General features: G+C 45.3%; 7 protein-coding genes across 7 annotated transcripts; 1 reads left to right on the top strand and 6 right to left on the bottom strand.

The window, feature by feature from the left end:
* Positions 1 to 1,079: 1,079 nt before the first annotated feature.
* On the bottom strand, positions 1,080 to 2,136 carry AWJ20_2353 (recombination protein Irc6 (predicted); the record flags this gene model as incomplete). Its single annotated transcript, XM_018879292.1, has 2 exons — positions 1,080 to 1,953; positions 2,063 to 2,136. 2 exons carry the CDS (start codon positions 2,134 to 2,136, stop codon positions 1,080 to 1,082), a joined length of 948 nt encoding a protein of 315 aa, XP_018737223.1.
* A 799-nt stretch (positions 2,137 to 2,935) lies between these two features.
* YSH1 (Ysh1p) lies at positions 2,936 to 4,894 on the top strand (the record flags this gene model as incomplete). Its single annotated transcript, XM_018879291.1, has 1 exon — positions 2,936 to 4,894. The coding sequence occupies one exon, from the start codon at positions 2,936 to 2,938 to the stop codon at positions 4,892 to 4,894; it is 1,959 nt and encodes a 652-aa protein (XP_018737222.1).
* Positions 4,895 to 5,162: 268 nt separating this feature from the next.
* On the bottom strand, positions 5,163 to 6,710 carry THR4 (threonine synthase THR4; the record flags this gene model as incomplete). Its single annotated transcript, XM_018879290.1, has 1 exon — positions 5,163 to 6,710. The coding sequence occupies one exon, from the start codon at positions 6,708 to 6,710 to the stop codon at positions 5,163 to 5,165; it is 1,548 nt and encodes a 515-aa protein (XP_018737221.1).
* Positions 6,711 to 7,120: 410 nt separating this feature from the next.
* Positions 7,121 to 8,692, bottom strand: SRP54 (Srp54p; the record flags this gene model as incomplete). Its single annotated transcript, XM_018879289.1, has 1 exon — positions 7,121 to 8,692. One exon carries the CDS (start codon positions 8,690 to 8,692, stop codon positions 7,121 to 7,123), a length of 1,572 nt encoding a protein of 523 aa, XP_018737220.1.
* Positions 8,693 to 9,688: 996 nt separating this feature from the next.
* On the bottom strand, positions 9,689 to 10,123 carry ATG7 (Atg7p; the record flags this gene model as incomplete). The annotated part of the gene is made up of 1 exon (XM_018879287.1): positions 9,689 to 10,123. One exon carries the CDS (start codon positions 10,121 to 10,123, stop codon positions 9,689 to 9,691), a length of 435 nt encoding a protein of 144 aa, XP_018737219.1.
* An 84-nt stretch (positions 10,124 to 10,207) lies between these two features.
* On the bottom strand, positions 10,208 to 11,143 carry ATG7 (Atg7p; the record flags this gene model as incomplete). The annotated part of the gene is made up of 1 exon (XM_018879286.1): positions 10,208 to 11,143. One exon carries the CDS (start codon positions 11,141 to 11,143, stop codon positions 10,208 to 10,210), a length of 936 nt encoding a protein of 311 aa, XP_018737218.1.
* A 1,529-nt stretch (positions 11,144 to 12,672) lies between these two features.
* RIM4 (Rim4p) lies at positions 12,673 to 14,058 on the bottom strand (the record flags this gene model as incomplete). The annotated part of the gene is made up of 1 exon (XM_018879285.1): positions 12,673 to 14,058. The coding sequence occupies one exon, from the start codon at positions 14,056 to 14,058 to the stop codon at positions 12,673 to 12,675; it is 1,386 nt and encodes a 461-aa protein (XP_018737217.1).
* Between the last annotated feature and the right edge of the window lie 1,143 nt (positions 14,059 to 15,201).

The raw sequence follows: 15,201 nt of genomic DNA, 5'->3' as shown, positions 1-15,201 counted from the left end.
CTTGGCTTTGTTGTTTCCTCTGGTAGGAGCTAAATTTGTTCCTGAGGGAATGTCGGATTTCACCAGATACGTGCAATCACTGGCTCTGTTAGAAGTGGTTCACTCGGTTCTAGGACTGGTTAGGTCGCCAATTAGTACTACTGTTATTCAAATTGCATCGCGTCTGCTGCTGACATGGGGAATTTGCTATCTTTTCCCCGAATCAATTAAAAGTGTGGCGTTCTCCACGATGGTTTTAGCCTGGTCGGTGACCGAGGTCATTCGATACTCATACTATGTGTTCAACATCCAAGCTGATGGAACGGTTCCTAAATTCCTCACCTGGTTGAGATACACGACATTTTTCGTGTTGTACCCCATTGGCGCCGGCAGCGAGGCCATTCTGGTGTTCCTGTCTCTGGACGAGGCCAAGCAATTGAGTCCTATCTACGCTCTGTTCCTTAAAGTGGTGCTCCTGATCTATGTTCCTGGGTTCTATGTCATGTATACCCACATGATCAAACAACGCAAGCGTGTGTTCAAGAACATTGGCAAGCGCAAGAGCCTCAAGAAGACCCAGTAAACCACTCACTCTAACGGCATCTCCAAAAATCATCTACTAATACTAATACTACTAATATTTGAGACTGGGTGACTGCCTCCGGCGGCTGGGGCGCTGCCCCAGACCCCGTGGTGCTCGCTTCGCGAGCGGCTAGGACCGTCGACGTCAAATCAATGGTATTCCGGATCAAATTCCACTCGAGAACCAGGAATTCTGGAATCAGTGCTGACAATTGGAAGTGAACAGAGCAGAGTCTGATTGAGGTGCCAGCACTGAGAAATAGTTAAATGGATTGAAAATAAATAAATAGTTTTTAAGATGTTGGTTCTTGGATCACAGGAGCCCCAGCAGCTCGTCTGCCAGGTCCTCGGACAGCTTAGTCCGCTCCTCGTGCGAAATATCCTTCTTTTCGTCTGGCTCTGTTAGTACCACGGTAGTATAAATTCCAGCTCCACCACCCGACGCTCGACTCAAGCGAAGCGAGAGGAGCCACGGGGTCTGGGGCAGAGCCCCAGCCGCCGGAGGCATGTCCACCCCGTCAAAACTCACCTCTGGCCCTGCGGAGCTTGTCAAGAAAAGCGTCGAATTTGTCGACAGAGGCTTCTGAGCCGCCGTCTTCGGCCAGAATGGGCGTGCTCATGTTGCGGATGAGGTCTTCAAAGGTAGCGTCAGCAGCTGATTGTGTGGAAGATGGACCAGCTGCCATATCAATTGATGTCGATGATGAGATATCTTGCTCGAGGGCAGTTGATTTGGCAGGGAGAGTGAAGTTGAGACTGGGTCCTGGTTCCTCAGGGCCCAGTTCCCCCTGGTCATCGAGTTCTTTTTGTGCGAATGTCCATGGAACCACTTCTAAAGCCTGTTTCACTTGCTCTATTCCTGACATGTCATGATACTCGTCAGAGCTTGTATCGTCGGGTCGTTTGGTAGTTCCCTGGATATAGTCGAATCCCAGTTCTTCTAGCGTGTCTATACAGGCAGTCTCATGCTCGACATCTCCTTTACTGACTGCCAGAGCCAGTCCATCCCAGTCCTCATCATTGAGTTTGTCTAAAAACAGCTTTACTTGTCGAGCATCTTCCTCTTCAAACTTATCAAATGTGAATATCACAGCACCCAGCACGTCTCGAACCTCTCTGGCTTCATCTGAACAGAACTCCTGAGCCCACCGTGCTACAGTGCTTATCCGACTCTCCGGCGAGTTTTTCGTGACATTTTCCTGGTTCGGGTCCTGTTCTGGTTTCAATTGATCTGGGTCTTCAAATTCATCTATCCAGATCCCAACATCGGCAGAGTAATACTTGTTCCTGATCTTGAACTCGTGGCTCAGCGACGCATGACTAGTCGCACCCTCCTCAATTTCTGGAAGTGACCCTGTCAATTCTGTTTCTATTAGTACACTGTGTCGGGGACTGTGCTTCCGGCGGCTGGGGCGCTGCCCCAGACCCCGTTGTGCTCGCTTCGCGAGCTGCTAGGACCGTGGGGTTCCGCTCGCTGATCCGTTTCTCCTCTTTCTCATACTTGCCTTTGGCCAGAGTTAGTTTCCCAGATTTGGGCTTTCCAATTATCAGGATTCGACTGCGTGATTCTTCCATGGCGTTGAAAACTCGTCCTGGCTTTTTCACAGGCTTTTGGAGATCTAACTAATAGCAAACCTTCGTCTGTTACTCTCTTATTCAGGGGGTCAAGCCATAAATAAATCAAACACATCACGTGCCAACTGAAAAATAAGTCACGTGATGTCGATAGCAGTTTATTTCGCAAACCGGTGAAGACTGATGTCGATGTTACATACTTGATCTTGACACGGGATCTAGCAAAGTCAATTGGACCACAACTGGGTTAAAATGTCGAAACGAGCGTCAGACGAGCCTGTAAGTGAAGTGTTTTAGATATATCAGAGAAAAATTCGGGTATTTTGGGAGGTGGATGGACGGCAGCTAACAATATTCTAGATTGACGAAAACGACTTGTTTCAGTTCGTGGCCCTTGGCGGAGGTAGCGAAGTAGGACGAAGTTGCCATGTCATCAGTTACAAGGGAAAGACTGTCATGGTAAGTTTACATCAGCGCTGGCGACTGGAAGAAATCATTCCAGACCGGGATCTCGCTGACTTAGTCGCCCGCTGCCCGACTCGAGCGAAGCGAGAGGAGCCACGGGGTCTGGGGCGGAGCCCCAGCCGCCGGAGGCATCAGACCCCCCAGAAGACAGAAACTAACGGACTAGCTTGATGCTGGTGTGCATCCTGCGTACTCTGGGTTGGCGTCATTGCCATTTTATGACGAGTATGATTTATCGACAATAGATATTCTGTTGATTAGCCATTTCCACTTGGATCACGCAGCTTCTCTGCCGTATGTGATGCAACATACCACTTTTAAGGGTCGAGTATTTATGACACATCCTACTAAAGCGATTTTTAGATGGCTGTTAGGAGATTTCATGAGGGTGAGTAATGTGCCAGAGAACTACACACCGCTGTACACAGCAGAGGACTTAGAGGCAGCATTCGACAGAATTGAGACGGTCGACTACCATTCGACTATGGAGGTCGAGGGTATCAAATTCACAGCCTATCATGCGGGCCATGTTTTAGGAGCAGCCATGTATTTTGTCGAGATTGGTGGAGTCAAAGTGCTATTTACAGGAGATTATTCTCGAGAAGAAGACCGACATTTGAACCAAGCAGAGGTTCCTGTACAGAAACCAGATATTCTCATTACTGAGAGCACATATGGTACAGGTATTCATCAACCTCGATTAGAAAAAGAAGCTCGACTAATGAGTCTGATCAAATCTACAGTACAGAAGGGAGGTAGGTGCCTGCTTCCAGTATTTGCTCTTGGTAGAGCACAAGAAATTCTGTTAATTCTCGACGAATACTGGGATGAGCATCCCGAGTTGGAAGATATCAATATTTATTACGTGTCAACACTGGCTAAAAAGTGTATGGCTGTGTATCAGACATATATCAACATGATGAACGAGAACATTCGAAGGAGATTTCGAGATAGTCGAACCAACCCATTCCAGTTCAAGCATATTAGAAGTGTAAGAAATCTAGAAAGATTCGACGATATCGGACCTTGTGTCATGGTAGCCACACCTGGTATGCTACAAAGTGGAGTATCACGAGACTTGCTAGAACGATGGGCTCCAGATTCTAAAAATGCTCTGATTGTAACCGGTTACTCTGTAGAAGGAACAATGGCTAAGCAGATGCTGACAGAACCTCCAGAGATTTCTTCAGTGAACAATCCAGAAGTGAAAATCCCTCGTCGAATGGTGGTAGAAGAGCTGTCATTTGCAGCACACGTTGATTTCAAGGAGAATTCGCGGTTTATTGACATGGTAGACGCTCCACACATTATTCTTGTACATGGAGAAGCAAATAATATGGGAAGATTGAAAAGTGCTTTAATGAGTAAATACTCTGATCGTAAGGGTACAGACCGTGAAGTGAAAATATACAATCCTAAAAACTGTTATGAAGTGGAACTACCATTCAAGAGTGCCAAAGTTGCACGAACAATGGGAGAGCTCGCTAGTGAGCCACCAACCGATGGACAAATTGTGTCAGGTGTTTTAGTCGAGAAGGATTTCCATCTCAACCTTCTTCATGTGTCAGATCTTCGTGAGTACGCTTCATTGAGTACTAGTGTAGTCACAGAGAGACAATCTGTTATAGTAGATGCCGGACCAGAGCTGATTAGATATCACTTGGAGCAGATGTTTGGTGCTGTTGAAACACTCGACGAGACTGAAGAAGCGTCTGAATTTATGGTCATGGGATCAGTCAAAGTCATTCACGAAGGAAACGTTTCGACCATCGAGTGGACTGGCAACGTTATGAATGATGCCATTGCCGATTCTGTGTTGGCGGTTCTTCTTTCAGTTGATACATCACCTGCTTCAGTTAAACTATCATCAACTTCATGTGGCTGTGATAACAAACACGACTCTGACCACCACAATGGCGGAGTGAAGCATGAAAACGGACATACTCACAGTCACAACCACCACCAGATCGAAGTCAAAGTTGACCAAATCTGTGCACTTCTCAAAGCACAATTTGGCGATTGTCTCACTGTTGCCGACGATAAGAAGACCGCCACGATCGAAATAGAAGGCGTTGTCGCCGAGGTTCAGTTCGAGGATCTCACTGTCACCTGTAAATCACCAGCTCTCGAAAAGAGAGTTGCTGCTGTGCTAGAACGAGCAGTCAATACCGCAGCTCCACTGTCACAAAACACGTCTCGTCTCGTCGAACTCCACGACGACGACAAAGACCTAGCACTCGAACCATCTCCCGTCAAAGAGGAGCCGCTGCCGCAAGCCATAAAGGCCGAGTAGCTCCTCTCATGGACACTTGTAAAAAATTAAATTATTTGACCCTACGGTCTCGTGCCTCCGGAGGCTGGGGCTCCGCCCCAGACCCTGGTTGCTCCTGCTTCGCAGCAGGTTTTCTCGCACCGTCAGTTCAGATAAACTGGGCGGCCCGACGCCCGACTCGAGCGAAGCGAGAGGAGCAGCGGGGTCTGGGGCGGAGCCCCAGCCGCCGGAGGCACAGCCCTCAGATACAGCATTAAAGTGCGGTAAATTAAGTATTTACGGAAGAAGCTTAAGCGGTTTTCTTTTCTTTGGCGAGCTCGTCGACAATGATGGATTTCAGGAGCTCGATGTCGGGTTTGTCGGCAAAGATCTTTTTGGTTTCCTTGGTTTGCATTTCCTTGAACTCGTCAGGCAGGACGTCGGCCTCAAAAGAGTATCCATCAGTGCCTTGGAGAGCCAAGTTCACGGCCTCGGAGAACTTGGCAGGGTGGGCTGTAGAGAGAGCCACGTATTGGGCAGAGGTGTTGCTGTTGGCGGCGATACGAGCAAGAGCAGCATGAACAGCAACAGCAGTGTGTGGATCAAGAACATACTTGCCAGAAGCAGGGTCGTTGTAGACATTTCTGATAGTCTCAACAGTCTCCTTGTCGGAAGTGTGCTCACTGGAGAACTCCTTGCGAGCAGCAGCAAGGGCGTTCTCAGGAACGTGGAATTTGCCCTTGGTCTTGAGCTCGCTCATCCACTTATTCAGAATAGCACCGGCCTCTTCATTAGTAGATGCGAGGTTCTCTCGGGCAACGTACCATAGGAAACGCTCGAAGTTACTGGAAACAAGAATGTCCATGGCAGGTGAAAGAGTAGCATGAACAACAGGAGCAGCATCGCCAACTGACTTGGAATAGTCTCCAGATTGGAAGAATCTGTGCAGAATGTCGTTGTCGTTAGTGGCAATAACGAGCTGGTCGATTGGCAAACCCATCCGCTTGGCGTAGAAACCAGCGAGAATGTCGCCAAAGTTACCAGTAGGAACGACAAATCGTGGGGTGACCTTGCCGTCGGTAGTTTTGAGCAGAGTGAAATACGAGTAAAAGTAGTATGTAATTTGAGCGAGGATTCTGGCCCAGTTGATGGAATTGACAGCACCAATATGGTACTTTTCATTGAATTCCTTATCAGCAAACGTTTGCTTGACAAGATCTTGACAGTCGTCAAAAGTACCCTTGACAGAGATAGTATGAACATTGGAATCCAGAACAGTGGTCATCTGAGTCTCTTGAATAGGAGAAACACGACCAGTAGGATACAGAATGAAGACCGAAACATCTTTCTTGTTTCTCAAACCGTAGATAGCAGCGGATCCAGTATCACCACTGGTAGCACCGACCACAGTGATAATATCTCTATCAGGAGCATTCTCCTTCTTTCCAGCGTTTCTTCGAACCAAAAAATATTCAAACAAATTACCAACAAACTGTAAAGCGACGTCCTTGAAAGCATAAGTGGGTCCATGGAACAACTCCAACAGCCATAAGTTCTTATCCTTATTTAAAGGAACTGTGGGAGTCACATGGTCGGATCTGAAAGTCGAATACGATCTGGCGGCGAGTTTTTCCAGATCAGCTCTTGGGATCTCTTCCTCGGAGATATACAGAGACAGGATCTCAGTAGCCAGCTGAGCAAACGAAAGATCTTTCCATTTCGTCAGGAAATCCTCGGGCAGCTTGGCAATTTCACTGGGAATATACAGACCTCCATCAGGAGCCAGGCCCTCAATAACGGCCTCCTCGAAACTCAAATGGTCCTTAGACGTTCTGGTAGAAAAGTATTTTTGACTCATTATCGCTCTTTCAATTTTAACACAAAACCAAATAAAACTTGTCAAGCACGAACTCTCTAACTCTCTTAACTCTCCGTCACCCTATATATAAAGTCCCTGCAGATCCTCTGCCAGCAGGCCCTGTTGAGTCACGCCGATACCGCTCGATGTTCCCGCGCGGCTACAGTTTTCAGGGGGTGGACCCTTGCATGCCTCCGGCGGCTGGGGCGCTGCCCCAGACCCCGTTGTGCTCGCTTCGCGAGCGTTCCTGGATTTTCAATTTTTGCGGGACAGTCCCCCAGCTCGACTCGAGCGCAGCGAGAGGAGCACCCAGGGTCTGGGGCGGAGCCCCAGCCGCCGGAGGCACACACCCCTATCAGACGACCAGATAATACTACAAAGATGTCATTATTTATAGAGAAGAGGACCGGTTATTTCAATCCGAAGCTCTTCATCATGTTTTGGAGGTTGGGGTTGGATCCGACCATTTTCATCATCTCGCCCATATCGGGCATACCACCCTGTCCAAACATGCCAGCCAGTTGCGACATGTCGGGCATGCCTCCAGCACCCCCTCCCATACCCATTGAGGCCAGACGACGTTGAGCAGCTTGGATCTGGGCGGGATTAGGACCGCCAGCACCTTGCATTTGTTGCATTCGGCTCATCATACCGCCCTTTCCTCCCATCTTCTTGGCCATGGCCGCCATCATCTTTTGCTGGTAAAGCACCTCTTCAACCTCTCGAACAGATGTTCCACTACCTCTAGCAACTCTGACAATACGTGAAGGCTGGTCAGCAAATGGCGACCCGTCGGAATCAAGCTCCTTTTCAGTCATCGAGTCCATAATATATATCATTGTCTTGAGTCGTTTAGTCGAATCTTCTTCTCCAATCTGATCTGCCAGCTGGCTCATACCGGGAATCATGCTAGCTACTTTGGATAGAGGACCCATTTTCATGATGTTACTCATCTGGTCACGTAAATCCCGTAGTGTGAAAATACCTTGTTGAATGTGCTTGATAGTATCTTTCTGGTCGAGTTTCAGCGTCGACACATGCTCCATGAGTCCTTGGATATCACCGATACCAAGAAGTTTCGACACAAATTGTTTAGGAGAAAATGTCTCAAAATCGTGAACATGCTCTCCGGTACCAATAAATGCAATTGGTGTGTTGGTAGCAGCTACAGCAGAAATGGCACCACCACCTTTGGCATGACCATCCATTTTCGTGAGAACAATCGCACCGAAGTTAGATGCTTCTTTAAACGCTTTACTTTGTTGTTCAGCAGCCTGACCAATCGAAGCGTCTAGTACCATAAGAGTCTGATCTGGCTTGACTGCCTCGCCAATCTGGACCATCTCAGCAAACAGCTCCTGTTCTTGGCGATGACGACCTGAAGTATCAACGATGATCAAGTCGAACTTTTCCTTTTTGAACTTTTCTACACCATCCCGGGAAACTTTAACTGGATCGGGCTCTGTGTATGAACCGTAGTATGGGATCTTGGCCTTGGTGGCATTCTGTTTCAGCTGGTCAAATGCACCAGCACGGAATGTATCTGCACATACAAGACCTACTCGAAGTCCTCTTCTTTGGTAGTATACAGCTAACTTTGTACACGAAGTTGTTTTACCAGCACCCTGAAGACCAACAAACATAATCACATTGCTACGGCCCTTCTTTGGCTTGAACTGTTCATCAGTTGGATGTGCTTCGACAAGTTCACAAAGTTCATCAAAAACTGTCTTTTGAACAAGTCTCTTAATAGCATTTGCATTACTACCAGACTCTTTTTCTTCTTTATTAAGAGCACTGGCCACCTTGGCTCGAATACTGTTTCTGAGCTGGCCAACTAAACGGACATTGACATCGGATTCCAATAAAGCTGTACAAATCTCCTTTAACATAGCATCCAGAGCTGTCTGATCCACTACGCTCTGCGACGTTAGCGAGTTCACCGCCGCATTAATACGACGTCCAAGATCTGCTAAAACCATCGCTCACTGTTACTGTCACTATCTGTCTGCAGAGTGCAAAATGAGCTTGATTTGTTGGATCTCCACTTCACCACTTTCAGTGGTATTTTCGTGAGGTTGTGACATATTGCTATAGTGAGTTTGTGATCACGTGACAGTGATATCTTCGCCGTGGTTAGTAGAGAAATGAAAATTCCATATAGTGATTTAAATTACGCTCTAGAGCTCTTCACTTTTTTTTTATATATCTTTGGAGTTTGGTAATTTGGGTTTGTGATTGGAAGTAAGACCGACTTTCAGTGCAACAGCAAGTGCCGGCTGAACGAGTAGACCAGACCAGAAAGACCCATTCTTAAAATCCATATACAGATGTGATAACCGACTCTACTAAGCATTGGTTTATGTATATAGCAAAAATATTTATCTGACACTCAGAGTTTTATACCAGGTGTCACACTTGGCCTTGGTCACTCCAAGAAGAGAGGAGCATAAAAAACCGGCCACCAGACGGCTGATGTGAGAATTGAATGGGACCACATATCTCTGTCAGTAGTTTGGCGCTGAAAATAGTACTACAGACAAAACAAGTACTGTCTAATTAATATCTAGATATTTAAATTGTTCGGCCCAAAGCATGATAAGATAGCGTAATTGCTTTATCGCTAGCAACAATGCATGTAAGTAGACGTCACTCATCGCTGATCCTTGAATCATATCAGACCCTTAGATTACCTTACATCAGACATAGCAAGTAAATGGGAACATAGTAGATGGGTATTTTACAAGGAGCCCCATCCTCACAAGTTTAGATATTTTATCAGGACTCAGCTTGTTAGGCCATTTTTCGACTTAATACCTGAACTTGACTGAATATTAGGCCCTAGTCTAAATGTCTCAGAGTCTGGTTGGGTCAAGTAATCCATTTAGATATAAATCAGGTAGAGAACCATGTATTATAATCATTATTATTATTATTAATTATTTATTAAAAGGATTTAATTGAATACAAGAGACACCCTAGTTAATTTCCTCTTCTGAACCACTCGTCCAGTCCATGGAACCCAGTTCAAGCTCCTGGGCCTGGCGTTGCAATTCTGCAAGTCCACTAATCTCCGATACGTATTCCGGATCGTTAAGAGCCTTCTTCACGAACTCCCATCCATCGTTCTTCCAATGTTCAACAACTTTCTCTGAACAAGCAGAACATTTGTCATAAGAGGGTCCCCAAATCTTCATAGCATCAAACTTGTGTAGGAACCCACGAATCTGATGGGGAGTAATACTCAGAGCAGTGGGATCATTTGAACTGCTCTGATCACCCGAATCTACATCCTCTTCACCTTTATACGGAGGAGCTAAAGCTTTCAATGGATGCTGGAGAACCGATGACAGCAGTTCCACCGCTAGAGCAGCTGCTAAAAGAGCCACCCCTGGTCTAGTTACAGTACACATCTGGTCCAATGTCTGCCTGGAAATACTCTGTTTAATTGTTAGTTAGGCCCAAGTAACTTTCCAGAGACTGGAGCTCCGCCATTATTAACTCACATCTACCGGGGTGACAACGTCATTACAGAAGTAGCATCCAATGTGTGGAGAGTGTGGGTGTTCTGAAGGAGAAACACCATGGCGCATGACAACATAACTGTCGAATCCAAGTGCTACATTGATAACAAGTTTGTTTGTGGCCGAGGCGATTACTGTTGGCAACCAACGGCTCTCTCGGCTATCCATCAGCAAGAAGATAGTATCATGCTCGTCGATAAGTTTGATTAATTGATCGTAGTCACTCTTCTGACGCTCTTCATTGGTAATAGGATGACCTGCCATAGGTATCTCGATCTGATAGCCTGCCGAATCCACTGATGGGTATACTTCTTTCAGAGCTTGAGCCGCTCTTGCAGCTTTGGGTGCACCACCATTTAGGCAGTCTTGAAAGTTGAATAACGGCTGGCGAACTGGGTTCGAAAACGACACTCGTCCACTATCTACAAATGTGATTTTACGAACACCCCACCCTAGCAATGCTCGAGATATGTAACTTCCCAAAGTGCCAGCACCGAGAAGTAAGCAAGAGTTATGTTTAATGACTTCCAAATTCAGCGATGGAGCCACCCGCCATTTCATTAACTTCAAATTAAGATCTACGGCCTGGTCTGCAAGTTGATTAGGATCAATCAGAGACCCTAAATCTGATAGTTTAGGTGCTAACTTGTTGGAACTGTTTCTCTCCCAGCCTGTTACTTTGGCTAATGAAATACTACCATCACCCACGTCAATATCTCTAACTAGACTGATAGATTTTCCATTGATCCAGAAACTCTTGGGGATACTGGTTTTTATGGCGGAATTATCTCGATACGCCAGAATCGATATCTTGGATATACTGAATGCAATTGATAATAAAACCAGAAAGTTTCTTAGCGGCCAGCCTGGCACATTGGGAATTGTACTTGGATCAGCAAACCCCACCATTCTTTCATCCAAAGAGACATCTTTCCAGAATTCTTCGTGTTCTGACAAGCCCGCAATTTCATATGAATGTAAACCTTCCCCAGACTCAACAGGATTTGTTTCTGAAGTCAATTCGGAGTCTTCTGGTGCCGATTCCACCAACTTCTTGACCTTTTTAAGTAGAAAGAATCCCCATTGGTTTCGTGGTGTCTTCGCTCTCCATTGATCGATTACACTGTTAAGCTCTTCACTCTCCGATGTGCTGACAGGGGTATTGTGTGCATCGTCAGAATCCAGCGTCGAAGGAATGGCAGGGAACGCAAACCAGTAATAGAATTTATATTTCTTCAGATCTGAAAATGCAATCAAATGAAACTGGGTCAACAATGATGGATCATCAAGTGCCCTTCCGTCCTGTATGGCTTCAAGAATCTACATCAGTTAGCGTTCCTGCTCAGATCCACCATATATATATCTTTATAGTCACAATCTTTCTTATCGAGCTCGAATTGATATATTGATTCCTTCTCAAGGAAGAAAACTGGCCTTAAATCACATTTGACATGACAAAACTTCCCACTTACCGCTCTTGCTTCATCCTGGATCAGTTTCGTTTTGTTGATCTCCTTAAAAGCTTCAATCGTATTCGAATTTGTTACCCAACCAGGTGACAAATATTCCACTGAGTTTCTTAGTCATGTTGTTAGTATTCAGTATTCAATCAATGTCAAGAACCTCTAGGTGTCAGCCAGCCACTGACGAGGGTTCTGCAGACCCATACTTGTCTTTTACTTACGAACTGATTCGACTAGATTCATCATCTTCATCAAACGAAGAACCCGTTACTGAAACTGTGGGTTCTCTATTTGTAGCAATTGGTGTGGTGTAGATAGCATGGATTGGGATCTTGTGCTCACTCAGCTTCAGCTCATTCAACTTTCTGCTCGACAGTTCTTGAAAGAACGACGCGTCGACGAACGATTTGAACGGCCCAAATGGCATTTTCAATACAATAAATAATTAGTTTCTTCTGGTTTTGTAACTGTGATGACAAGTCCCAAATGAGATTAGATAACTATTAGGAATCAGGAGGCGACCCCAGCAACCTGGATCATCAACTAACAACATGCGGCGCTATCATCTCACACAAGTCATGTGCTGATCGACAAGCTAGCATTAGCTTATCTTTATCTAATCTTGATAAGCCCCTGACATACATGATGTGCGATAGATTCATGATAAACTTGTTTATTCGAATGAATTCTTTTTACCTTCATCAATGAAAATGAAAACGAAAATGGGTCTCTCTAGGTCTCAGCCAAAGGGTTTACTATATCATCACCTTTGGCCTAAAAAAAACCAGAATCTTCACAACTGCCTATTTTCAAAGAATGGGCACGAAATTGAGCTCATGAACACCTAGATTTGGCAAACTTTCAGAAAAACTGACACTATATTAAAAAAAAATTATTAAACGATACGTACGAAAGGAATGAAATGATAAACAGAATAAAAGTAGTAAAATTGCAAGCCCACACAATTGGAACAAATCACTGTGGTCTGCCACGTCCTCCTCGGCCACCTCGACCACCACGAGTACCCATTCCTGCATCACCTCTACCCATACCCCTAAAGCCTCCACGACCCTCATGGCCACCACCTCTAAATGGAGGTGCAGTATTCTCCCTCATTCCACCACGGCTGCTGGGTTGGTTTTCAAACCCCCCTCTGGGTCTGGGTCCAGGACCAGCACCACCACGACCCCCTCTTGGAGGGCCGCCAAATCCGCCACGTCCTCCAGGACTTCCCCCTCTAGGAAAACCAGAGCCACCAGGGCCACCTCCTCGACCTCTCATAGGTGGGCCACGCATGTCAGGCCTGCTGTGGAATCTTGTAGGAGGATCATTTATGAAGCGTCCTTTGGGTCCAAAAGAAGGAGGTTCACGATATTCCCGAGGTCCCATATAACCAGGTGGTGGGAAAGGTGCAACACTAAACCGGTTGAAAGCAAGCGCTGGGTTGAGCCAAGGAGTCATGACACTAATTGTGGTGAACCGCGAGGGCAGATTGACAGGAGGAGGAGCCAATTCCAGACTTGGACCCAAACTTCGACGTCCCCGATTCTTAATATGGTTGAATTCACGATATTGGACATGAATTGTGCGGTCAAGAAAGATAGTGTGATTTTCTTCTTCAATAGCTCTAGCAGCTGAAAGCTCGTCGGCATATTTGACAAAGGCAAAGGCATTGAGTCTGTCATAATCGAGGGCTTCATTTTGTGACATAAATGGTTCTTTGGATACCAATATACATTCAATAATTTCTCCATGTCTAGACATTCTTTCTCTAATCTGCTTTTCAGTAACGTGGAAGTTGAGTCTTCCCATAAAAACAGAGTACTTGTCAATGACCTCTTTGTTTGCATCGACAACGTGCTCCAAATTCTGAGCCCACTCAGCATGCCAGTCCTCATGAGATCGCAGATGAGCATATGCAAGAGTGGCATCTTCACGATAGACAAAACGGCAAAACCAACTTTCGGTAGGGGCTCGAATAGCAGGGGAGAATTTGGCTAGCGTGATGTCTTCTATCTCCCCATACCGGGATAGTGTAGCCTCAAGCTCGGATTTACCAATCTTCTCAACACTGACAGGAGTGATGAACAGGGTACGGTTAACTTTAGCAGGCTCACAACGAATTGCACGGCCATCTAATTCAGTTCGTTGTGCCTGTTCAATGGCGAGTTTGGCTTCCTCGACAGTAGAGTACTGCACAAATGCATAAGGGCGATTGGCCAAATCGCGAAGGACTTTGACCACTTTGACGGTTCCCCACTTTTCAAAGTGGTCAGTAACAGATTTACACAAATGGTCGTCAGGAAGAACCGATGTCAAACTGGCTACAAAAACACAGGCACGAGGATTACATCTTTCCATATCGGTGCTCGCTGGATAAAGTTAGTCTTCGATCAACTCTATCTTGCATAATGCACTATGATAAGACCTGCTAGGGGACGTTGCTGATCTCATGCATAAACGGCCTCATAGTGATATGCTGCACAATTTTGCCTCAAAAACCTGCCTCATCTACGTTTAATAGCATTAAACACAAATAAGAAAAGGAAAATAAGAGGCAAAGTCAGAAAATAAGAAAGCTATTTTGACAAGTAAAAGTTTCTACTCATCTAGAGTTCATATTCGACTCGAAAGGAGAACTTTGAGGCTACTTACAGGTATCCGAAGAAGAAGAAGAAGAAGAAGTCATGTTGAAGAGAGATTCAAAGCTATACGTATTAACTGAGCAGGATTAAGCCAATAATATTAAATGATAATGTTTACTAGCAGAATCGTAACAAGAGTGATGTGGCAGAACGAGTAGCAAGCGGATGGGAAAACAAGTGGATGTCGCGGGTGTACAAGGTTATTTATATTATGGAGGGAAAAAGAGAGTCGGAGAGCAGGGATATCTTACTGTTAAATACATTTCTATTTGTGATAGTCGCTGTGCATGTGGTAGCGAAAGGCCCAAGCTGTAGAGGACTGCCAAATGCATGAGACATATCACAAGAGGTGGTTCAATTAGTCAATGTGAAGCCAATCAACTCACTAGATATTCTTTAAACCAATACCGGCAGCACGAAAGTTGAGCGGCATGCATAAAAACTGGATTCTATTATATAATTTTCTTAGTTAAGAGTGTGAAGAGCCATGTCGATGCAGGCCCTGTCAATTCAAATGAGGCATCTTTCTTCATTTCCTTTTCTTAGACCACCGAATGATGAAGTAATAAAGAGAAAATGGTAATATAAAAATAAAACAAAAAATTAAATCAGAATTTATTTACTTATTGAGTATGAAAAGACAATGGACAAAACAATCCCTGTTCTATTTTTGTAGATTTAGGTGCTTTGATCAAAGTCAGGACTGAAATAATTGTCGTCTGTGTACTACCTGTATTCAGAATACCCCTATTGCATGTAACAGAAGTGCAGATTAAGCAGATACTTACTTTTCTTGACGAGAATATAAATCCAAAATTGTAACTCGACAGGTGTATAACGGCCTCCCGCGACCTGTACT

Source organism: Sugiyamaella lignohabitans, chromosome B, assembly GCF_001640025.1.
Source record: "Sugiyamaella lignohabitans strain CBS 10342 chromosome B, complete sequence".
Lineage (NCBI taxonomy): Eukaryota > Fungi > Ascomycota > Dipodascomycetes > Dipodascales > Trichomonascaceae > Sugiyamaella > Sugiyamaella lignohabitans.
This window is presented reverse-complemented; position numbering and strand designations above follow the sequence as displayed.